The 26179-nt window shown below is 41.6% G+C and overlaps 1 protein-coding gene across 4 annotated transcripts in view; it reads right to left on the bottom strand.

Annotated features, from left to right (window-relative positions):
- sdk2 (sidekick cell adhesion molecule 2) overlaps nucleotides 1-20501 on the bottom strand; it is a 394471-nt gene extending 373970 nt beyond the window's left edge. For 2 of the 4 annotated variants that reach the window (XM_023949203.1, XM_023949204.1), the window contains exon 1: nucleotides 17943-20501. In XM_023949203.1, coding sequence (XP_023804971.1) covers nucleotides 17943-18078 — 136 coding nt within the window. In that variant the 5' untranslated portion in view covers nucleotides 18079-20501. The remainder of the gene's footprint in view (nucleotides 1-17942) is intronic. The other 2 variants (XM_023949201.1, XM_023949202.1) reach the window with 1 other exon arrangement.
- Nucleotides 20502-26179: the final 5678 nt, after the last annotated feature.

Raw genomic sequence — 26179 nt, 5'->3', positions numbered from 1 at the left:
GAGATGTACCATACATTTTAGCACATAAACTGTTATTATTCTTTTGGAAAATGGCAACGTTTTTCATCGTTTGTCCTCAAAGGCCCTCACCAGTTCCCCTCTTTTTCCAGTTCCAAGACATTGGCTGTTTGAAAGAGTCATCACACAGGCCCATCCTCCCCCAAGGGTGCAGTGTGAACTCACATCAGCAGGCAGCAGGCAAACGAAGACGTAACTTTATGGAATCTTTATGGGTTTGTGAAAGCAACCGTTGATAACAGGCGAGACGATTTCACAGCGACACATAACCATCCCCCCTAAAGCTTCAATCATGAAAAAGTCTCACCTATCCAATGCCTTTGAAAGTAAAAAGAGTGAAGAAGTTCAGTTTGAGGGTAATAGCCCTACCTCCTGCTTAGTAATGTGTTGAGGTCATGTTTAAACCAATAAATTCAGTCTACGGTCAACAAGGTCCTATGGATTAAAGGTGGAATCTTTGAGGTTGTGTTTCTGTAGGAACATTTGAATCTCTGACAGCTCATATGCAGTAGCTCTAGAGCTGCAAATATGCAGACTTGTCCCTTGGCTCGTCTCAGCCGGACATATTTCAGCCACACTTCAATTTTGACAAATGATAGACTACCCTGCAGTAAATCGTTCAGTTCATAGTAAAACCATCCACTGCTGTGTTCACACCACCTAGGTCTCAAGCTACATTCACACCGCCCTCGGCAACGCGCGTTTAAGCAAACACTTTTAATTAAAAGTCTATGTAAACATGCAAAAATGTGTTTCGGGCTTCCATGTTGAAAACTATCAAACTCACACGTGGCTAAGACCGTTTGCTGGCTCTACTTACAAGATGCGCATTGAAAGGTAAACTTTGACCAGTCAGGTACTCTGATTTGGTCGTGTCATATGGACGTTCTCCTGCAAGTGCCAACGGTTTGAAAATCAATCATAGAGGAGAAATTAATAATTGCGATAATTATTCAACTCCAAGTCGATCATATATTGGAAATACAGTTGTGAAAGAAAAAGCCTGGAGCAAGATTCAATGGATTTATTCAATAGTATAAAAACTATTGGCACAAGACAGAAAGTGCTTTTGATATGTATATAAAAAAAAATTTAAATAGGTAAATTTTGAGTTGGGATTTGAAGCTGGATAGAGTCCAAGTTTCTAAGATCAGGGCGGAGAGAGTTCCAGAGTCTGGGCGCAGCGAAACTGAAGGCCCTACCATTCATGGTGCTGAGTGCTGAGGAAACGGACTGGTGAAAGGTAGCAGGAGGACCTCGAGGATCGGGATTGTGTGGTAATTTTCATAAGTCCAGACAGATGGGGTGGGGAGAGGTTGTGGATGGCCTTAAAAGGGTACAGAAGAATTTTGTAGTTGATTCTTGATTGAACTGGGAGCCAGTGCAGGTGCTGCAGGACTGGGGTGATGGGGTGATGGAGTGGGGTTTTGGTGATGATCCGGGCTGCAGCGTTCTGAACCTGTGTCTGGATGTGTGGAGGGATTTGTTGGGGAGACCGAAGAGAAGGGAGTTCCAGTAATCAATGCAACTGGTGGCAAGACTGGGGACCAGGATGGAGGCAGAGTGGGTGGTGAGGGAGGGATGGAGACAGTTGATATTTCGCAAGTGGAGAAATGATGACCGGGTGATGTTGCTGATGTGGGACTAGGAGGAGAGAGAGGTGCGGAAAACAACATTAGAACTCTTCACCTGGGAGGAGGAGGTAACTATGAAGTTATCTACAGATAGGGTCAGAGAGCTGAATTTAGAGAGCGAGTTGACTTGGAGGCAATGAGAAAAAGTTCAGTTTTATTGCTGTTGAGCAGCAGGTGGTTTGAGGAAAACCAGGGTTTAAGTTCAGACAGGCAAGCTATGAGAGAAATAGGAGAAATACAAAAGGAGGGACTAGTTCACAGATAAAGTTGGGTGTCGTCGGCATTGCAATGGAACTGTACGTTGGATTTTCTGAAGATACTTCCTAATACAAGGAGACAGACAAAAACAAGAGGCCTTGGCAGAGCCTTGGGGCACCCCTGAGGGGAGATGTTTCATTACTTTAACCCCTGTGCTATCCTAGGCACTTTACCATTGGGAGTTGGGTCATCTAGACCCACTAGACAGTGCGCTGAACCTTTTTTCTTCAATGATTTGTGATCTTCACTGGTGTCCATGGATTACATGAAATCTTTCCACCTTTATCCACCTTTGTCATGGTGGGGAGAACATGTCAATGTAAGGGTGGGGTCATCTAAGATAGCACAAGGGTTAAAAAAAGTGAATTGACCTAAAATGAAAACACAAAATAAAACAGTAACATCTAAATATCTAGGAAAATAGAGCACAAACACTTCAGTGTAGTTTAGATGAGGACATTCCAATCAAATACATCATAGGGGAAATCTACAGCATGTTGGAAAATATGAGGTAGTATATTCTGAAATAGTTTCCTGCATCACCCAAGTGGAATTCAAATGATCCAAAAGGACATTTAAGCTTTTATCCTAGATAAAGGACAATCAGCGATATGGTGCACTTGAGTGCAGCCAGAACCCCGGTTAAGACACACAACAATGAAATCAGCTTTCACTACTGAAGCCCAGGGGGAGACAAATGGATCCTCTGTTTCTTGACTGACGGGAACTCCAAATTGTTTTCAGGCAGGCAGGTCATTCAACAGCACTGACCCTCGCTGTGCAATGACAATTCCCAGCTGGCCGGAGTGACCTCTTTTTCCCAGCCCCAGAGCCCAAATTAATAACTACGCAAAGACAAATAGGACAGCTCTGGTAAACCAGACCCCATTGTGTAGTGTTCCAGGCAGCAGGCACAATGACTGAGGCTTTAAAGAGGCAGTTTATGATAAAGACTGCTACTTTTTGTTCTGGTCAGGCTGCATTCTACAAAAAATAAAAGAAGGGGAGGATTGTGTAATTTAAAATCTGCCCTTTTTCTCGCAGTCATTTGGTGGATGTAAAACCACCTATTCAGCGGGGAGTGGTGAAAATATGAGGATCAAAGTTTGCAAAAAACGCATTATGAACTGGGTGAGAAAAATGAAAAGTGACTGGCATGCCAATGAGAGAATTTGGAAGCAAATTCAGGCTCTGAATTGACAGCCTAGTTGTGAAATTGTATTGATTTTGCCTATTCATCATCACCTTAAGCACCCCCCCCCTTTTTAGGAGCCACGAATTGCTGGTCGCGAAAGCTTTCATGTCATCTCATTTCAGGTTACAGTGACTTTTATTCTTTGTAGCATTAAAGTATAACAGAAACTGTGGGGTGTTGTAAAGCCTGTAGCCTTGAAAAATGTTTCCCAAAAGCCACAAACAGAGATTTGCTATGAATTAAAGGACTGCTTTAAACATTTTGGGGGGATTTTGTGGCTTGAGATTATTGTGGTGGCGTTTCCACCAATACTTTATCAGACTATTCACTGCAGGGTGTATTCAGGGTGTTGGTGTCCCACTTTCTCCATTGGCAGGGGCTCAGATTGAAATCAGCTTGGCATCGATTGGTGGCTTGTGGGGGTTATGCAGGCGAGTCGCTTCAGATCTCAGGGAAGCATGAAAAACAATGCAATTAAGTCCAGCGTCAGAAAGGTTGCTTGATGCTGTAAAGCAGGGGTCGCCAACCCTGCTCCTCGTGGGCTACCGCCCTGCTTGTGTTGCAGCTAACCCTGCTTTAGTAATTGCTGCTCACCTGGATCGGCTGTGTTCCGTCGATCCAAAACTGGGCTGACTCGATCCAGTTAATCAGCATTTACTGACCCCTGCTGTAAAGCAAGTTATGGTGTACTGTAAAGATTTTCTGTACTTCAAAAGTTTGGTTTCTTCCCTAACCCTTGTGCTTTCTTATGGGGTCAAGGTGACCCTACCCTTTTATTGACGTGCCATCCCTACCATGACAAAGATGGATAAAGGTGAAGAGGATTTTATGTAATCCATGGACACCAGTGAAGATCATAAATCATTGAAGAAAAAAGGTTCATCGTCTTGTGCGGTCAAGATGACCCAACTCCCAATGTTAAAGTGCCTTGGTTAGCACAAGGGCTAAAGAATCAAAAAAAGAAGATTGAATTGCCTAAAGTTAGTAAAGAAGTGTCACAATGTGAGAGATTAAATGAAACTTGCCATTATTGTGACTCTACAATCAGCCGATCTACCATCTATCCATTTTCTTAACTCGCTATATCCCTTTCAGGGTCACAGGGTTGCCAGACCCTCTCCTGGCTACTGTTGGGCGAAGGCAGGGTACACCCTGGGCAGGTTGCCAGCGTGTTGCAGGGCCACACAATCACTCACACCTATAAAGCATGTGTTTGGATGACAAAAAAACCCATGTATGCACAAGGGGAAAGGATTTGAACCTTCTTGCTGAGAGGCAGCAGTGCTAACCACTACCCCACTGTGCAACCCACTTAGCCAATCTACTGATTTCTAAATTATAATCTGCACTTGACATGTTTGCAAGTTGGTTTAATAAGGGTGGAAACAAAACAGATTTTAATCGAATGACCTTTTTCTTGCCTTAAATCTGGGAATCGTCTAAATGAGATGTCGGCGCGTAATGAACACAACAACGCCGCGCTCGCTACACCTTGTTAGAGCTCAAGATAAAAACCGCCTGACACATCTTCAAACATTTCCGTACCGCCCTCCCTTTTCTTCTCACACGTTTCCACGGCTGCACTAAAGGGAGCATCTTGGCGGCGAGAACATGAGAATGGAGCGGGCTCCGACACGAGCAGCCACAGCTTTGAAAGGTGTGATGGGAAAAAGAGTTTGTCACAGGCAATCTAATCAAAGGGGGGAGGTGGTCGTGTATATAGGGGACGTGTTAATGTAGCTGGACTGACAGGAGGCATATGAACCCAACTAGGAGGTAAACACACTACAAAGTGATCTTTACCTGACCTGAACCTGAACAAACACCTAACTGCAGGACTTTGTACTCTTTGAACTCTTTGAAGACCCTCTCCAATCGTCTTTTAAAGCTATTGTTAAAGCGTTCTCAGTGGTCTTTTCATTATGATTATGCTGTTTTTAGTTAAAATCCAAAAAGTGTGTCATTTTCTAGGGCATAATTTCGGCAGGAGTTCATAAGAAATTCCCCTCTTAAGTGTGGGCAGGACTTTTAGCACAAAGCAACCCCGTCCTCTTTCCTGTCACCCATAACTGACACAACACCATATTAAAAACACCAAAACACCATTTTTATTTTTTTTATTTTTAATGGTACAAAAATAATTGACAGTATGTATGTCAACAAATGTAGATTTTTAGTGTTACTGTGTGTTACATACTAACTAATTAAATTACAAAATTGAAAAAAAAACACATCTAAATATAGAAATGTGGTCACAGATAAAGAAAAGAAATAAGTTGATTAAGACTTTTTTGTATGCATTTTTTTGTACAGGTTGTACAAAGGAATGAAAATTGAAATTACGACTATTTCATCAAAGTTTAATCCGTGCTAAAACCTATGAGCGGGCTGATCCATGCCCGAGATCATGCAATTCCAAAAAAAAAAATTATTAAATCCTATCAATACACAAAGAAAGCCATGGAAAACCTGGAAACCTAATTATGCTAAAAACCTACATTGCAGGACATTTTGCGATCAGCTCTGGAGCTGGAAAATGCTAGAAAAAAACAAAACACAAAGGGGAAGCTTTGACTTTACTCTCGACTGACCTTTTTTATTCCATTACAACAGATAATGTGTGATCAAAAGCATCTACATTTTCAAGAGTTGCCCTCTTGAACATTTTTGTATGAATAAAACATTCCCACTAATACAACATAAACCTTATTTGACCTGAGAGGAAGAGCTAACTTTCTCTGGTCTTTTTTTTTTGTAAATGTCTGGTCTTTGGTGTGACCTACACAATGGTACAAATGAGTTCAATAAAAGTCTTCAACCCAGCAGTCACTCAACCAACAGTAGTGCTTTTTTTTTTTTTTCAGGGCAAATATTAAGCATAATTTTAAGAATTAAAATCACACATTTTATGTTTTTTGGCTCAGTTAACTTGGTATAATCTAATTTTTTAAGTGTCAGGCCCACTGAAGAGGAGCTCAAATCAGCATCAAAGAAGAAAATATTTGACCAAACAGAACTGGTTTTAAAAATCCTTTGAAACACTTTCCAAGTTGGACATGTCTCAAACACAATGATTAGAATGCAGGACAAGGCAGAATTTTAGGATTATCGTGTTGCACTCAAAAAAATAACTTGTCCAATGAACATAAAAAAAATATTGAAAGGATTTCCACGTAATAAAATAGCTTTCATTGAACAATAAGCAGTTTTGTTAGTGTAACTTAATATGTTCATGTTCAGTGAATGAAATTTATTTGAGCAAACATAACTTATTTAGCTTTATTAAATCTAACGTAATAAAGTCTAATTAGAACAACATAATTTGTTCATGTTAATGGCACTATTGTAAGTTTCATCAAGTTTACACAATTGAAATAAATCTGTTCAACAAAACTGCGAATTGTTCAGACAACACAATTAAATCACGTGGAAATCCTTTCAATATTATATTTATGTTCAACCACAGAGAAAATATTGTGTTAAATGAGCTATATGTCATTTAAAGACACAAAAGTCAAATAAAGGTGAAGACAAGAATGAGCTTTAAAACATTTATTTTTCCAAAACAGTGCCACAGTTGAATGCAAAGGCCACAACAACAAAAGTCAAAAAGACTGAAGGAGCATTTAAATAATAATCAAAATCAAATCATTTTCTTACATTTCAAAACACTTATATGGCTGTAAGGAAAATGTGGAAAAAATATAGTTTCAACATTATATAGCTTATGCTGTGTTAATAAAACTCAGTATGACAAAGAATAAATATTTGAAAAACACTTTTTAACATCTGCCCATCATATTTGAGGTGCCAATACTGAACAATTCCTTCTGCCATTTAACAGGATGGTGCTGGTTTGAGTACTTGTACTTTGTTGGATAACTTGTCGCCATCCAAACCCATTATAATCTTCTGCAGAACCTCAAAAGTATATTTCAAATCTGATGGGTAGCTCAGGTTTAGGGCATACACAATAAAAAACAGCAGTAATACTGCAAGACTTACATATTTTAAGTCATTTATGACTTTCACTCCTTCCAAAATAATCCCAACATTCTCAAGGTCATCACTTGGGTCTGCACCAGTGTGTCGGATGGCAAAGATCCCCAAGACTGTATCTGCCAGAGCCTCTTCTGTGTTTTCATCTCTCTGTAAAACAAAGGGAAAAGAAGGGTAGATTCTAGGCCTGCACAATATACCGCAAATTTATCGTTATCGCAATATCCAGCTCTGCAATATGCATATCGCAATAGACAGCGAATATCGCAATAAATCGCAAACCCAAAATATGTTAAAACAATCTTCTAACAGCTTGAAGCATTTAACGAATCAAATAAATCCCTTTATGTTTTGACCAATCAGATGGACGCATTCCCATTGTTGACCAATCAGATGGAGGTCTATTATGTTAGATGATTGTCCCCTATGTCGATGAGGGTCATTTGGAGTACAATTTTAAACTGTTGCAATTAAATGGGAATGATGTTTTTGTTTATTTTTCTATTTGTTTATTTACCGCAAATTATATCGTTATCGCAATGTTGATCACTAATATCGCATATCGCAAGTTTTCCTCATATCGTGCAGCCCTAGTAGATTCCATAAAAATGTAAATAAGTAAAAAAGAAAAACTAAAGTATAACTAGTTTCTTCAAAAGTAAACTTTTGTATTAATGTACACAACGAATAATTGGTGCCCCTGTGTTCATAACAGACAAATGCATAATGGTTCCAGAAAAGAAAAAAAAACACAAGAAAATGTTTTCCTTCCATTTTCTGGTGCCCCCTTTAGGACTCAACTTTGCATCCTGTAACTCCTCAAACCATCCTTCTGTCTTCCTTCTCTACATCCATGAACACCTCTTAAGTATTCCGCTAGGCCCTATTCCTGGTAGCTCAAACTTCAGCATCCTTTTACCAAAATCATCACTGTTCCTTCTCTCAACGTCACAAAACCATCTCAATCCGCATATATCTTCAGAATATCTATCCATTAAGGGTGGATATTACCTGTCTGCAGGTGAAAAATGTAAAGAACAAGAAGGTAGCCCATGTGAAATTTTAATAGACCATCTGTACAAAATGTAAAGAATCCTGGCCTGCCTGGTGAGTTCACAAGCAAAAATGTTCATGCAAATAGTTTTTTACGGGCATGCTGCAGGTGACAGGTCATAATGAACAGTAAAGCGGCACAAAAGACACAGGCATGTCGATCAGCTTTTTCTTTTTTAGACAAGGAAGGTGGGACCTGGGTCCATCTGTCCCCTACCCCTTCCCTGGTGGGGGGTGCGGGCCCCTTGGCGATGGCGGCCGTGTCCCTTGGGTGCCGGCTCCCTGGGCCCGGCGGTGCTCTCTCCGCACGGTGGGGGGGTTCATATTACACCTGAGCCGGGGGTGTTCGTGTCCCTGGGGGGTGGGTCCTGGTCCTTGCCCCTGGGCGCTGGGCCCCGCCAAACTTCCAACATGGCCGAGCCTGGTCGGGCCATATTTATAACATCCCTTGTGGGCCGCCCTTTTTTCCCCGGGGTTCCCCCCTCCTGGGCGGGGGCGGCGGGCCCCTGCCTTGCTCCTACCTGGACCAACCGTGGGCCGGGTGGGTGGCTGCCTGGAGTGCGGAGCGGGTCTCCCTTGGGGGGTCCTGGCTCGTACCTGGGGTCGGGGCGGGGGGATGCCCGGAACTCCTGGGTGGTGGTGGGGTGCTCGTCTGGGGCTGTGGGCGTCCCTCTCCGGTGGGGCCCTGCGTTGGGCTCTTCCGGCGCGGCGGGGGGCTGCTTTCCTGGCTGGGCTGGGGCGGCGCTCTCTTTCCCTCTGCGCCTCCCTGCTCTCTGGCTCTGGGGGCCTCGCGGCGGTCCTGCTGGCCCTGGCCTGGGTGGCGGTCTTGGTCGCCCGGGGGGCGGTTGTTCCCTGCCTGTTCCCGTGTGGCGTTGGGGGAATTCCGGCTGCCGCTGCTGCTGCTGCGGCGGGGTATGGGTGTGGGGGTGGCTGGGCGCTCCTCCTCCTTCTTTTCACATTCCACCATCCATTTTAGAAGAACATAAACACTCACCTGAGCACAGGTGTTAGCTCACCTTTGCACTAATAGTTTGGATGATTGAATGAATGAAAGATTTCACACTAGTTGGTTTAAAGGCATAGGTATGCGTTCGTGAACACTGTTTTGTGTGCATGTTGACATGTGGACATTTTTGCGGCTAGCAGGTGTGTTGATAATATTTGAGTGTGTGTGAACAGGCCCCGCCCTTTTTGTACTACATTTGAACCGTACCGTAACGATAAACAACCAGTAAACCTGTCTGCTCTATGCTGCTTCATGGTCTTACCCCCCTTCCCCTCCTATTATCACCCTCCTACCCCCCCCTCTCTCTAACGTCCCTCTCTCTTCTTCCCCTCTTTCCTTTTCCGTCCGGTCCAACACCAAAGATTTTCAAACATGATTGAAATTAATAAAGTTTGGCCTCAATTACAAAAGGGGTTTATTCAGACATACCTTTGGTTTGTCTGAAGATGAATAACCCCTCTTGTTAAAATAAAATATGTCCAACACAAGAGGCCCTCAGCTCTCATCTGTTTGCCTAGCTGTTGGACAGGACAAGTTTAAAAAAAAAAAAAAAAAAAAAAAAAAAAAATAATTGGCCATATATATTCGGTTGCTGAATATTTGGTGCATCCCTATCTGTTAGTACACAGAAAACTCCTTCCTGCTTTTAATAGAGCTTTATCGGATTTGTTAAGACAATAAACGATCATTTGGCAATGGATTTAAAAAATGTTTTTCACATTTTTTATTTTCTTTTACCTGGGTCATGGGTACCAGCTTCTGTCCCTGTAAACCACCTTTCTTGGCATACACCTTCAAGAGACGAGGAGACAGATCATCCAATTCCATGAAGAACTTTGAGTGCAGCTGGACTGTTGTGATTCTCTGGAACTCTGCATTCAACTTTAAAAAAATCCAAACACAAAGAAAACAAAGTAACAAACATTTCCCAATTGATGAGCTCCACAGTCTTTCCCAAAGTGTTATTCCTTCACAACTTAATTTGCTTACCTGACCCACGCTGAGGAGTGCTGGCCACCTTGTTTTGAAATCAGGAATGATGGGTGCCTCTACGACAACATCCTGCCTTCCACGTGAAAAGGACTTCTCCATCATTGACACATTGACGTCATTGTTTTGCTGACTTCCAATTTGCAAATCTTACAGAACAGGAAAAGGAACTTTATTATTTTTCACAACTCCAAAACAGCGGCTGGCCGCGCATGTATGCCCTCCACCACTCACACACGCCCCCCCCCCGTTCCTCAGCTCAGACACACTGGTTTTAACACACACTCACAAGTGCTCACTCCCCCCTCCCTTCCTGCATGGCGTGATTTCAGACACACCGGTTTTGGCACGCGGGCGCGCGCTTACACACACACACACACACATATACACACTAGACTTTGAAATGCGCCTTATGCTCGTGAAAATACCGCACGTCTGAACAATCTTGTTGTCGGAAAAACGTTTAAAGACGACAACGCTGAAAGAAGTCCGGCAGCATGCAACACGAAGAAAAACAAACCCTGTAGGCTAGGCTTTTAATATGAATTTTTTATCGCAACAGGTGATTCAAACAGTGTTTGCATAATATTCACAATATTAATCAGATACATTACAAGAACTGCCCCCAGCCCCTTCCCCCACCCCCGCAAGGCTTACCCGGTCCGCGGCCACAAAATAGAAAAAAACTATACATTTAAGACTGCGCTTATCACTGGTGATCCAGAAGAAAAAAAAGCTATTTTGAGGACAACTTTTATGAAAAAAAAGTTAACACTTATCACTTGTGAAGGACAAAAAATAAAATACAGTTGTGAAAAATTAAAAAATAAATACACAAATAATAATAATACAATATGGAAAGTTTATTTTAAACAGTCATTCTTTTAGAACTTATGAAAGTAGTAAGAAAAGCCTACGTGTCATTGCACTGCAGCTAGCTTACCCTGCGTGCACATGCTAACGGTCGTAATAAAAGAAAAACTCTTGTCAATCATGTTCACTAACGCATTTAAATGTTGGTAAACTTATAAATGAACCATAGACAGTATATTAAAACAAGATATCGAAAGAATTCACGAGGATTCACAAGGATTGTTTTCAGCTTACCTGTTCAGTGCTCGGGATCTGTGAAAAATGTAACTGTTTCCGTCTTCTTCCCTCCCTTTACACGTCTTCCGGTTTTGAGTTTGAACATGATTTTTTCAAGCCACCTCAACATGATTAAATTTAATAAATATGAAACGAAGCAAAATCACGGGAATATAACATGAATTTAATATGTTTACGTTAAAAACACGTTTTTATTATGTACAAATTAAATAAAACATTTTCATTAGATGTACAAGGTGTCAAATTCCTTTTTTTGAGTGTGGAAGAAACAACTGTTTGTACAGATTCCTTTAACATCACCCAAAAAATACGAGGACTGTGCCTAAGACCAGAAAGCTGCTCCTCTTAAGTACCCCTACATCCTGAAGTAGCAACTTTTAAAGTCCAAATTCCAGAGATACTTTGTATGCAGTTGTCAAATGCACTTTTTTTTCTACTCTCCATACATACTGCAGATGGTGTAGATACATAATTTTAGAGAGCTTACAGGGAATTTAAATTTGCAGCAGAGTCCAACAAGTACAATTAGGATACGAATTGAATTAAACTGAATTAATTCATTGCTGGGCTGCATGGTGATGTGGTGGTTCACCTCACAGCAAGAAGGCATTGGTTCAAAATCCTTGTTGGCTTCTTTCTGTGTGGAGTTTACATGTTCTACCCGTGCGGTTTTATTCCAGGTTCCTTCCATAAACATGCTTCGAAGGCTAATGGTGGTTCAGGTGTGTGTGTGTGTGGTTGTCTGTGTGTGGCCCTGCAATGGACGGACACAAGTCCAGGATGTACCCCAACTTCACCCAGCATTAGATGGGATGAGCTAAGCCCCTGTGACCCTGCAAAGGAAAAAGTGGGAATAGGAAATAAATGGATGGTTGGTTAATTGCTTTAGTTTAAAATATTCTAGATTTTGACCAAAGCTTTGGAAGCTGCCCCTCTGCTAGCCATCTATATCATTATTGATGGTGCACTTGATAGACAGGGACAGGGGTCTGCACCCTTCATCACTTAAAGAGCCAATACGGTTTATTTCTACCCAGAAGAAGTCTTACTTCACCCTTTAAAAAAATAAAATACTGATCCGTATTTATTTTATTGATGCTACTATGATAAATATCAATGAACTGCTTTTTTTTGGGAGGGGGGGCATAAATAAAACATGAGCATAAAGAGGGAATATCAATTATTTTGAACTATGAAATAGTTTATCATTTTGACATTCACATGACTTCTTTTCAAAGTAAAAGACAGGCCAAGTCACATAGTATCATCTCAAAGTGGCAGGAAATGTAGCAGGAAGTATTGTGATGTCAGAAGTGAGGGAAAAACAGTATATTTTACAGTTTGTGGTGCATCTATGCCAGAAATTCATAAATCCAACAAAGAAAAATCAAATCAGAGTTAATTCACTGAACCCTTACGGTATTTTTTGAACCATAAGGTGCACATAAAATCCTTGAATTTGCTCAAAAATGGAAAATCTGCCTTATAATCTAATGCACCTTTCAATATGAACTGCGGTTGTGCTTACTGATCTTCAGTTTATTTTCTGTGGTTAACGACGCACAAGAATCTGTCTAAATGTTTTAGTACAACTTTGGTAAACCACGAAGCCAAAGCACTTGATACATTTTTGGAGTATTAAGTTTACTATAGTCAGGAGCCTCGCAGAGTGATATGTACATTTCTTCAACTGATTGTCATTGAGTCAAATAAAGTTTGTGTTAGTTATTTTACTACTTACTTACTCTACAGTTACATTTAAAATAGAAAACTTATTTTTCCTTACCCAGAGAGCCACTATGGAGGACTATATATAAGTTGCAGACCCCTAGTCATCAAAACCTCTGTTTCACTAGTCATCAAAAATATTCATCCATCTATACATCTATTTTTGCAATAATACTTGTTTGTTCACTTACCCATTGAGATTCAATGGGTAAATCCACTTCACTCGGAAGTCAAAATTATCACAACTCCGTAATCCTTAGTCTAAATTTATGTTAGCTGCAAATACTTCCCTCTGATTTGCAACTTTATATTATGATTATGCTTATATTAATTGAAATTCTTGTTCATAAGATGTACAGACTTTCTATCCTTCCAATAATTGGATGCAGAGGTTGTTTATGAACATGCATTTCTATCGGCTTTTCTGCAATAGGAACCCTAAGCTCTATTTACACCCATCAACAGGTGAGAAGGTTTTATGATGGGATCTTATGAGTATTTCAATTCATCCTGAGGCCTTGCCTCTGGCTGCAGCCAAACTGAGAAATGAATAGACACTAGGAGCATGATTAAAGAGAAAAACAGAGGGAATGTGTCAGGTCATGTGAATGTGTATTTGTATCTGGATAACAATGTCACAGGAGATCTGTCAGTGTGTCAGTACCCTCCTCCTCTTCCTTTTCATTCTCTCTGTCACTTAAAACCCTCTTGTGAAGTGACACTTTTTGCTTTGACAGCTTTATACTCGGAAATGCTCCCCCTGTTTAATATGCTGCAACTCAAATCCTGGGAGGAGAAAGGAAAAACAGAAAATCTTAATGCAAACTGAAATCCAGACAAGAAAATTATTTGAAAAAAAATCCTTTATTGAGTGTATGTGCATTCACAATGGCAGGTTTGGTTTCCACCAGGGTTCATTTATTTGGACAGTCCACTTCAGTTCAGAAGAATAAAAGCTCACATGATCTTATTTCACTCGAGGTAAACTAAAGGTAGTGAATAACCCAGTGCTGTGTATGTATAGAGGAAAAATGGTGTGTGCCTATGTAGCACTTGACCACATTTTAAGAAGGCCCAAAGCAATTTATGGTCCCATTTACCCATATAAACCTTAAAGTGCAAAAATAAAGAAATGGGAATCACAAAAAAGGCAAAATCACCAAGTGGGTTTGGAACTGTGTGAATATTTCCAGCTAGGTTGGTCTGCTTCAGTCTATGGTACCCTACTGGCAGCATTGTGTATGAAAGCAAACCAAAGCAGACAAAAGCCCAGTTACAGAGTCCACTGGCCTATCTTTGCATAGGAGCAACTTCAACCCATATGTGATTTATTAAAATCCATAATAAATGCATTCTTCAGAAATATGATTCTTTTGGAACCGGTCGCTCCTCCAAGTAAAACGTGTTTGCTTTTAAGTTGGTCTGGAGGTTTAAGTAAAAAAAAAAAGTTTTAGTTTGCTTTGCATTCACATTGATGACTAACCAAGTCTGCAACTAACCAAGAACATGCATGACAATTACGCGGGGCAGCCATGGTGCAGGGGTAAAGCGGTCGACCTTTTCTTGTCGGTTCAATTCCCGCCTTGTCTGCCCATGTGTTGAAGTGTCCTTGGGTAAGACACTGAACCCCGCATTGCTCCTAGTTGTTATAGGTTGGCGTTAGTGTAAGTCGACGGTGCCGCAACAAGTGTGTGACTGTGTGTGCGGGTGGGGTGGGTGGGACTGTTAAAGCAAAGTAGAAAAGTGGGAAGTTCAGACTGTTTCCCAGAGGTGTAAGAGTTGCACAAAATGCTTGTAAAACTGCAGGCGGATTAAAGCATGTATCCCTAATTCATGCGGGCTATTTTATACGTTTTTGGGTGAAGTGTTTGGTCTGTATGGCAAAAATATGGGTGTAGTTGAAAAAAAATGACAGTAAATATGAAATGTAATGTTATTAACTATTCTGTCTAGCATATTTTTGTCAAACACCTCACTTGTGTGACAGCTAGGCTGTCACAGGCTAATTAAAAACCAAATGTAAAACTCAACAAATATTGGTGCAAAAAATACCAATGTTGGCATTGGTATTACAGTTTTACATAGCTAACTGCTTGCATCACACAACAAAAAAAGGGTAAGAAATGTGGCTAATAACTAGCTAAAACAGCTTTTTATAATGCTCCCCCCTCCCCCCAAAAGAATAAAACAATTTCTTAATCACTTCCTTGTTAAAGTGTAAAAACTGTAGAATTATCCAGTAGCTTCAAAGTCCAAATGAAGGTTTCAATTGAAAGTTTTTTTAATATCAAACCAGTTATGTTGGATTAAGTTTGCTGTTTTTTTTCCAGTTCTATTTTAGTCAAATCAATTTCAAAGTCCACTTTGTGGTTGATTAAAAACAAACCTATAACTTGTTTCAATAGCTGTTGTGTGTTGTATGTTGTGTTAAAAAATGGATTTTCTGTAAAGATTTGAAAAGAGTGTGATAACAGACCAGTAGTCTATGTGCAGAATAAAAAGAGTTAGGGTTAGGGGAACTTGTGGTTTGCCAGTAGTAGCTTCTATTTATACTTTTAATTGGCTTTTTATGTTAAAAACACTATACCCACAATATTCATTGGGTTGGGTCTTTAAGATTATCAACTGTTTTTATTTTTAAATCAAATTTAGCAATTTCTCCAAAGCAGTCTCCAGCGCTGCTTCTTCTTTAGTAAATCCCAAAGATTTTGATCCGAGATGAAATTCTTTCATTCCGTACTATTCCTAGAACATTATGGTCCCTTCATGGTGCAAAAATCTGTGAATCCATGACTTTCTTGAATCCCGTTCCAGAAATATCCCAGCATCCCTTTCTCTCCGTCCAAACTCCACTTACGGATGTTAAACTTTGCGTGGCACGCCTCTGACAGAAAGAAGCCTTCAGTTTCCTTGCAAAGCCGCTCAAGCTGAGCTGAAGTCTAATCATGAGACATTAAGCAATGTGGAACTATTTATGCCAAATATGACATTTTAATAGAACCCCCCCCTCCTGCTCCAAGCCCTGAAAATAGATTTGTTCGAAATGACAAATCCAGCAGCCAAGCCCAGCATTGTCTCGCCCCGACCTCAGTAAATGGGAACAATGGGAGCAAGAGACGGCTCTTTTTAACTGTCACTCGACACAAATATTCACAGTCTAGAGGCTGCTTGATTTACGCCAAAAGAAAAGTGTGTTTGAATTGAATTTGAACCATTTTTTTAACCGTCAAACAGCTATTGGAGGATATGCATCTGCTCCTTTCACTTCTCTGCATGTGCGCAGTGCAAGCTCAATCCCAGAGAAGGTAGAGACCATCCATTGCTGCTCAACAAGCCCTAAAGGCGAGACTTGGAAGCCCTTTGTTGCCGTTCTGCCATCGTTAAAAAGCTGTTTTAGTCGACGAGTCATCAAAATGTGGCAAACAGAGGCTCGGTCGTCGCCTCATCGGGTTTCTTTAATCATCGGGCGGAACGAGAGCGGCCCACGCTGGGGTCACTTTCAAGGAGCTGCACTCTGAATGGTCTGAGGAGAGTCCAATTAAATCCTACGTTTCCCGACCCGGGAGCGTAATGGAATCTGAGGGGCTGGATGGAGCAAAGAGGGAAAAGAAAAAGTGATGGGCAACACTTCAAGTGTCAGTCAGGCGTTCTGCTATGTGCACCCGGTGCTGTACAGCATGATAGTATTTACATTGCTTGGTTAAATAGACCCGAATATCCGCAGGCAGCAAGTGGAGAGTTGGTTACGGAGTAAAAAGAAACGATAATGGCAGGACTCTTAATCCCTGGGATACACAGTTATCAATCTTCTGTAAATGTCAGGCACTGGGACATGGCTTCATGAATGATGGATAACTTTCCTTTTTTCATCTTTTTTACATTGTATTATTGAGTCAGCCGCACCGTGGTCTCCCGGGCCGCCTGTCTGGAGGAGTAATACTTCGTTCCTCACACCTGAATCGGAAAGATCTGAATGCAGAGGAAGGAGAAGAGCTTTAGAGCCGTTTGTTGCAGAGTCACAACCTCAGAGAGGGTTGCAACTCACTGGTAGAGCTCAAAAACCATTAAATCCTCAGAAATGGTTACATTTAGATCTTCAAAAGACATTAATTTGTTCAATATGAGTTAAAATGAATATATAAGTATTTGAAAACGAGTTTATAAACTAACATCTTGAGGGGATACATGCCCGGGGTGACAACACACAAGCCTGCTCTCTATTCCTATATAGTCTTTACTGGAATATTAGAGGGATTTGGGGGGATTATTACACAGCGATTCCCAGGCGTTCTGGCCAATTAATCTAAAAAAAAAAGTATATTTTAGAAAAGAAAATGGAAAAGCTGTTATCCAATTCGCCCAAACTGACACATACTGCTCCACTCTGCTCCGCTTTGGCTGCATGATTCTCAAAAAAACAATTAATTTCCAAGATTTAATGAGTTAATCGCTGCGTATCAATGTGGATCTATCCATTCGCTGCGCTTGTTTGCTGCGTAAAGTTTAGATTTGGTGACAGGGGGCTCCGTTAATTAATTAGTACTCATTAATCAGCTTAACATTTTTAAACAGCCTGGCCTTGTGTGTCATTAGAAGAGCTCATCACGTCTGTAATACCGCGAAAATGAGGGAAAATAGACGTGGATGTGGAGGGGGGGGGGGGACTCGGGACTTGGGATGTGGCACTCTGGACTTGTGTCAAGCATGAGCTGACCTGAATGAAGTTTGGATCTATATCAAGTTCAGGCTGTGAGAGGGGGAGCAGGGATGACAGGATGTTGGAGAGGCAGAGGAAGCTGCGGAGGGTTATGACAGCATCCCGGAGCTCTCATTTCAGAAACAAAAAATCACAATAAAATGAAATAAAAATCCAACAAAGGTGACGGGAAATGGGCCTGCATGTGCGCTCACTCATCATCGGCACCGCGCCGAGCCGCTGCGCTCGTCTTACCTTGAGCTTGCGCGGAGTGGAAGAGCAAGGAGAAAAATACAATCCATGTGGCGCGCCACATCGATCCCCTCAAGCAGTTTTCAGTCCTTTTAAATCTGCCTGGCTGGACAGCAAGTGTCCGGTGAGCTTGAGACATTCTGTAGAGTCCGGTTTCCGATGAGGCTCCGGTGCCGTCTCTGTCTGCGTCTGAGAACCGGTGTCCAAAGCTGACAGAGCGCGCCGAGCTGTTGCTGATCTGGCCAGCTGAGAAAATTCGGTCAGACAGTCTCTGTTTGCTTTGGAGTTCTACTTGCTCCAATTCCACAAAAGCCCAGACTGACAGGTCCCCCCCTCCTGTGAGTCCCGCAGCAGCACGCGGGGTTTTCTCTAATGAACTCCCTCAGATAAATCCAGGTTAAGTCCAAACGAAGTGAACGTCTTCATGCACTTTCCCCCTCAAAATCGATACATTTCTCACTTTCTCCTTCTGCTCCTTTCTTCTTAAAACTTCAGCCACCCTAAACCATAACTGGATGCTCCAAATGGAAGAATGGACTTTTCATTCTTGGTGAGGAGCTCCAGACGTGGAGCGCGTAAAGCCTCTCTCCTCTCCAACCCCCCCGTGCGAAGTTCCTCTCCGCGGCGCACGGCCAAGGTCGGAAATCCAGTTTGACAGCAGCAGCAGCGGCGGCGGGGAGAAGTTGGAGCAGGAGCGCGGCGGCCAGGGGGAACTTAGCCCGTAGTCACTGATGCATGATGGGAGCCCGGCGCGGAGGACAGCCCGGCTGTCTGTCGGCGTGTGTCGGATGAGGAGGAGGACAAGTCCCGTGTTCTTCATGAGGTAACGACTGGGGGGGATCTGAGCTTGTGGCTGCGCAGCGCACGTTGCCACCGTGCGGACGCGCGTAAAAGCGCACGCTCCATCACTGCAAAGCCAGACAGCATTTTCAAGAAATCATTTTACGATTGTTTTCATCTTTAAAAATTTAAAATACTCAACATTTGTATCAATTGTAAAAAAAGAAAGTTAGAAACGGGTAATTTAGGTAAATACTCATGTTTTATTGCGTTTTTGTGATTCATGGATGGTTGCAAAGGTTTTTTTTTTTCTTGTTAGCTCTACATATATAAATTGCATGGGGCAAATGAAACAAAAAGGTGTTTCACTGAGAGTTTGGAAGTTTGTGTTTGGAAGGAAAGAGCACATGGATCTGAGGCTGATGTGGTGACTGAGCACAGTTCTTTCCAAAGAGTCAAATAAAAACAGGGAACATAAGAGCACGACAGAGCAAATGCTCTTCTGAAAATGACACTGGCTTGGCATAGAAAAAAAATAAAAAAATAAAAAACAGGAGTGCTTAATGTCTGAGATGCTGCTGCGCATGGCGAGGCCCATCTATGCAACCACAGGGCAGCAAGGAAATAATGCACCATGATAATAGCTTCTGTTCCTCCTCCACATAATCTTCAGCTGCTCTTGACCAAAAATAAAGCATGAGAGAAGAGTCAACCCAACTCTGATGGCGCAACTTACGCATGGCAACAGACACGTTTAAAGGAAACTGTCACTCATAGCAGGAGAGGAATGTAAAAATCCCCAAATCAACTGTTTATGCTGCTTTCTTTCTGCTAACAGGAGGCAAAGCCGATTGGGTTGGCTTTTTCCCCCCGCAGATGCCAGCATCAGCAGGTGTTAGCGCCGTATGTTGGTGAGCAATGAATGGCTATGATCGCAGGTGCAGAAGAACTCACTGCAAGCTGTACTCACCTCGGTATGAGACGTTTTGTCTGGCCCTGGAATTCACCACGGAACTGCTAATGATGATTCAGAGGCATCCAGATGCAATTAGATCGAGTTGTTTTAACTTTTGCCCGGGGCGTCCATATTTAACGCCACATTTCACCACAAGGGGAAAAATATCATTAGAAAATGCACAAACAAAGTCTAAATGCTTCAAGTGTTCTTATATATTGCATTTTGAGAGGATTTTTATCAAAAAGTATACTTTAGTTAGCAGGAATTGCAACCTTTATTTTCTTTTAATATGCAATCATAATGTCAAAACCTGTTTAAATTTCAGATGAATAGCATCCATCCATCCATTTTCAGAACATGAGGCTGCTGGAGCCAACCTATCCTCTGCAGGTTGAGGGCTGGGGATGCCGGAAAAACTCGGAGCAGAGCCACACACACATGCACCTCTAAGAGACTATTTAGAGTCACCTATTGACTTGTTTTTGGGCTGTGAGAGGAATCGGAGGGCCTGGGGAAAACCCATGCATGCACAAGGAGGACATACACAGAAAGGTCGCAGATGGGATTTAAACCACGGCCTTCTTACTGTTAGGTGAGAGCGCTGACCCCTGTGCCAACATGCAGACCATTCAGATAATTGTGCAAGTGACTTTTAAAGCAGTGTCCATGTCGGAAAGATATAAAATCTTATTAGTAAAATGATAAATTATTTAAAAAAATAAGAACAATGTAAACCTATGAATAAAATAAAATAAAAATTCTTAAAGAGAAAAAAAATCAGCAGTAGATAATGGTAAGCAAACTTTAAATTTGAATAGACCACAAAAGGTTTTTAGGTTTCTCTTTTTTTTAAATATTTTTTTAACAATTCACTGGCTATTTTTTCCACTGTTAAGCATGGGGGTGGGGGTGTCATGAGTTTGTCTTTCTGAGTAAGTCCTGCTTCAGGGATTCATTCCTAAGACCTTGTTAAAGTCCTACTCTGATCATCTTTAACTCTATTATAAAAGTGTTCCCAGGGGTCTTTTCATCATAGTTTTATTGTATTTAGCTAAAATCCAAAAAGCTGTCTCATTTTCTAGGGAACACTTTCAGCAGAGCGGAGCGGCAGGATATTCACCACTGAATTGTGGATGAGACCGTTGGTGCAGAGCACCCCTTCTCCTCTTTCCCTCCCCGATACTGAGAGCTCTCTGTTTACATTCTCCCCCGCTAGCTAACAGCCCCTCACACCTACAACTTTACTTTACTGGTGCAACAAAAATGGCGAGCTATCCAGCTGTACAGTTTTGAGCCAGATGCCAGCTCAGACCAGGAAAGCAAAGAGGAGCGGAGCAGAGAGCTTGTTGCCCACCCAACATATTTTCTATGTAACAAATACAATCTTTTTCTTTACATTTTTTTTATCCACTCCTGATTGACAACAATTTAAAGAAAAAAATTCTCAGAAATGCAGTTTGAGCCTTAATTTTTCCTATTTATGTCCTCCATCATCAGATAAAAATGCTACAAGAACATGTTAAAAACACCGAAAAGATGATTTTCATAGGCGTGGGTCCTTAACCCTTGTGCTATCTTAGATGACCCCACCCTTACATTGACGTGTTCTCCCTACCATGACAAAGGTGGATAAAGGTGGAAAGATTTCATGTAATCCATGGACACCAGTGAAGATCACAAATCATTGAAGAAAAAAGGTTCAGAGCACTGTCTAGTGGGTCTAGATGACCCAACTCCCAATGTTAAAGTGCCAAGGATAGCACAAGGGCTGCATGCCAAAGAGTTCTTTTTTTTCTGATTCAGACATCAATATTGAGATAAATAACAAATCACAATAACACAAAAAAACACAAAAGAAAAAAAAAATGAAAAAACGGACTTTGTTGCACAGCTGATGTATAAAACAAGAGTTAGTACAACTGCTTTTCGCTTCGTGCTACAATACTGCTTTATAAATGTACATTAGTTTAAGAAAAAAACATATATTTTACAGTGATCTCACCAAAGGGGGTTTAGCAAAATAAAGTGCATTAATACATACAGAAAATCAACCAGGTGGTCTTAATTGGTGGGGAAAACATTCTCTTTGAAAAAGTAGAAATATTTCCATGAATCCTATTAACACACCGACTCGTACTTTTTCTATGAAAACAGTGTCTTAAACCACCTCAAGTGCAGAACTGGCAGCAGAATCCTGCTGTTTTTTTTCCCGTTTTTTTCTTTTGAAAACATAAAAAAAGAGCTCAGAGTGAAATCTGCCATCCACACTCCGACGCCTGGAGAACAAAAATGCTCAAAAGCCATGAAAATATGCATTTTTGATCAATTTCCCCTTAAAAATTTGGGGAACAACTTAAAAATCTTAATCTGGTATGAACGCGCGAAAAAATGTGAAATGGGCTGAAATTTTAAATAATAAATCAGCTTACAACAGTGGAGCAGAAGCAGAGGTCAGCGCCGGAGGGAGTACTTTAGAAAGATCTGTTACGTCTCCCTCCTCCACACAAATACACACAAACACACACATCACTCTGTTGACATGATGCTCAACTGCCCCCCAGTGATGACAGGAGGGGGGCAGTGGATGCATCAACCTCAAACAGCAGAAATAAGAAGAAAGAAAAAAACTTGAAGTGGAGGGGGCTGCAGAGTGTAGGATTCTATTTTTAGACTCTGTCCTGGGAGCATTTCCTTGGACCATCAACACTTCTCCGTCAATTAGCGCACGTTTAAGAAGCAGCATCAAAGTAGCAGGAATCCTCTTAGCCAAAAACGGATGCTCCGCCCTCTCCTTCCACCGCTCCAGACAGAGTCGCTGGAGATTTAATGAATCAGAATTAGTGGGGTGTAATGGGAACACAATGGGAGGCAGATGTGGTGATGAGCAGTTCTCACCACCTCAGAGGCCAATTATGGTTAAAGATCTGTCACAGGCTTTGTCTGATGGAGGGAAGTTAATGACTTCCCGTTGCTGACCACCCAGACCAACCCGAGTCAAAACAAACATATTAAAAGAGAGGACCGCTTCCTGTCGAGCCCCTATTTAGGTCAATAGCCCAGAAATGGCGAGCTTTGATGTGAAAAAAGTGGTGTTAATTGATTGCGATTAAAACACTGTTTGATTGTAGAAACACAATTTGTTCTGCAATGTAGTAAAACTGTCCACAACCGATTTACAGTGGTCCGTCTGCAGTGGGAAGTCTGTTATATGTGTGGGTTCACTTTGTCTCCATTCTGTCTCCGGTCTGTCCCACCTCCCCCCTGGCTTCTAGAGGAGTGGTTTGTCCTACCACCCCCATGTCGAATAGTGTGGCCCCACACCCTCTTCTTCCTCACGTAGTATTTATAAAATGCATGCCGGTACCGGTCCGTGGGTCATTTGGTACCGGGCCGCACAGAAAGAATAAATAACTTACATGACGTATTTTATTTATTTCGGAATCTGAAAGATGTTTTATTTTGAAAAATTGCCTGATTCTCCGTTTACATTTCGTCTGACATCATACCGGTCCGTGGCATTGAAAGGGTTGGGGACCACTGCCATGAATGATGTTTTGTTTTTGTACTTCATAAATTAAACTTCTGTGGTCCATGGTGAAAATAGACAATACTGTTATCTGCGGTGTTAACTTGTGTTTTTGTTTGAGTAAAATTTAATAAAATTTTATTTTGAAAGTACAACAGAAGTTTTTATTTTGAAACCTGGACCTCTTTCCTGTTTTTCCGACTTTTTGCAGCGTAAATAAGGTGTACGTCTCATTTACACTACGTCTGGGACTTTTATTGCCCATGGCAAAAATGGACAGCTGTTTTACCCGCAGTGCTAGCGAATGTTATCCCCTGCAGGCACTTCACCGAAATAATAAAATTAAGTTTTATAACTATTTTTTATTTTGAAACTATGACAGACGTTTTTCTGTTTCCTGTTTCTCCGGCCCATTGCCGCTAACGTCAGGAGTATGCCGGATCTGTACTGGTCCATCTGTGTTGCGTTGCGTTCTGTTGACACACGAAAAAGCAGAATATTCAGTAATCAATCGGAATGATAACATTGTTTCTCCGTTCACAGCACAAACTTTATGCAGGAGTTCCATTTCCAGTCCGGCAACACGCTCTTTTCATGGCAAAAAGCAGAGAAACGGGTCCAGGTTTCAAAATAAAAATGTTATTTCCTTTTTAACCCTTGTGCTATCATATGACCCCACCTTTACACTGACGTGTTCTCCCTACCATGACAAAGGTGGAAAGATTTCATGTAATCCATGGACACCAATGAAGATCACAAATCATTGAAGAAAAAAGGTTTAACGCACGGTCTAGTGGGTCTACATGACCCAACTCCCAATGGTAAAGGGTTAAGGTGACGTGCTCATCCAATTACGTACATCAACGCCGCAAATAACACTGTCGTCTATTTATGCTACAAATGAAAAAGGTATAATTTTGAAATCACAAAATATTAACATCATCTATGACACAAAATACGTTTTCGACAAGGACTCAGTGATGAAGGAAAGGATGTTGATGACACGGGGGTGGCGGGACAAACCATTCCTTCGGAAGCCAAGGAGGAAGGACTCAACAAAGAAAACCAATGGTCATGAGATGGACTCCCCACGCAACGCAAAGAAAGACCCACCGCAGACGGCTTGAACTAAGCATCACTCCAGACTGATTACAGCTTTTATAGAATAACAAAGGCTCAAAACTGAAGTGCTACTTTGAGGAGATCTTTTCAAGACTGCGGCGTCTTTCCAAGGTGTAAATCGCAGAAATGCTTTATTTAAGAGGAATGAGTGGTGATTGAAAATGTTGACAGACAGTTTCGTCTCTGTAAAGACCTTTAATCGCGGGCCTCTTCACAGATGGAGATGAGTAAAAAAAAATCCAATAGTGTTCATTAGTAAGAGATCATTTGAAAAAGCAGGGAAAGAGGAGTCGTTTTGCAAGACAGATGGTCAAATGCAAGGAAAATATGCTGCGGGGAACCGCGCCAACCTTGGCAAAAAAAAAAAGCGGACTGTAATGCAAATGAAATGTAGGTGTGTAGCAAACAGAAAACAAGAAATCATTTTAAAGAGGGAAGTGGAATTAAAGACAAAAATATGTCTGTATGGTTTCTCCATCTCATTAATCCATAGATCAGATAACCTCAGCTGAACTATGCACAGAATTTCATAAGCTTATAGATATGAGCGTAGAAACTACTCAGACATTTCCTTAACAGGAGCACTCAGCTTTTTTCACCCAATTTCCCCTTCAGGAATGAAAATATGGGACCACCTCCAACAAGAACTGCAGCCTATTTGATGCGTTTTAGTAATTAAAGGGCAATTAAAAAGTTCTTAGAATGGTACGTGAACTGCAAGTTTACATCAAATGTCTGTGTTGGCACATCTTGGTGGTAGCGTGTCCTTTAGCTGTAATGTTGGCTGCAGCAGGTGTCATAGTTTGGCTTTCTTCCAGCACTTTCTGGCAGGAAATTTGTCTCCTAAAATGACCTTGTAAGTGCTGATGGGCTACCGTTACCTTAGTCTATATATGTTATACCGCCCAGCGTGGAACGTGACATATACCTGCAGCTGCCATTTTAATCAAACTAATTCACTCTGTTGAATTACAGGAACCCGCACTTAGAATGTGTAAACGCACTATTAGGATGACACAAATTTTGGGCCACAAAAACCATAAACCCTCAAAGCCAGACCATCTTAAATCTATCATCGACAGCCTACAGATGTTGCAGGTACAGCATTATGAAACTTGTAAGGAGCTACATTTATCCTGAAATGCAGGAATAAAGTTATGAAACAGGGAGGCGTGGCTTCCTTTTGGTGCATTTTCCAAAGGAATTTCAACCCATTCGTTCATTCAGCTTCTTCCGTTTGTTCCCTTTCGGGGTCACAGGGCTGCTGGAGCCTAACCCGACCACTTATGTGCGAAGGCAGGGGGACACCCTGAACAGGTCGGCGGTCTGTTGTAGAGTGTCAATCACACACCCATTCACACTCACAACAATTTAGAGTTGCCAATTAACCTATGAAGCATGTTTTTGGACAGTGGGAGGAAGCTGAAGTCCTCAGAGAAACCCACACATGCACGGGGAGAACACGCAAACTCCACACAGAAAGGTCCCCTATTGATGTTCTGTTTCAGGTCCCCCAGCCGGGACTTCAACCACGGGCCTTCTTGCTGGGAGGCGAGAGTGCTAACCACTGCGCCACCATGCAGCCGAATTTCAACCATTGACTGCATATAAGAACTGGACCCAGTGACTCGTCCCCATGGCGTTCCAAGCAGGAAGTACCTGCTGGCTCAAAGAAGTCATGGACTTCTACAGATAATTAAACAGCTATTACATGTCTGAATAACCATTCTTGCTATGATACCTGTATATTAACATGTTCTTGCTAAATCAGTTTTGTTTATCAAGGATTTTTTTGTAGTGCAGGTTATTCAAGTTATAATCTGGCCAATCAGATGCCTCAATGAAAGTTCGTGG

The sequence above is a fragment of the Oryzias latipes genome, chromosome 19, assembly GCF_002234675.1.
Source record: "Oryzias latipes chromosome 19, ASM223467v1".
NCBI lineage: Eukaryota > Metazoa > Chordata > Actinopteri > Beloniformes > Adrianichthyidae > Oryzias > Oryzias latipes.
The sequence above is the reverse complement of the archived record's forward strand: the minus strand, read 5'-3'. Positions and strand labels throughout refer to the sequence as shown.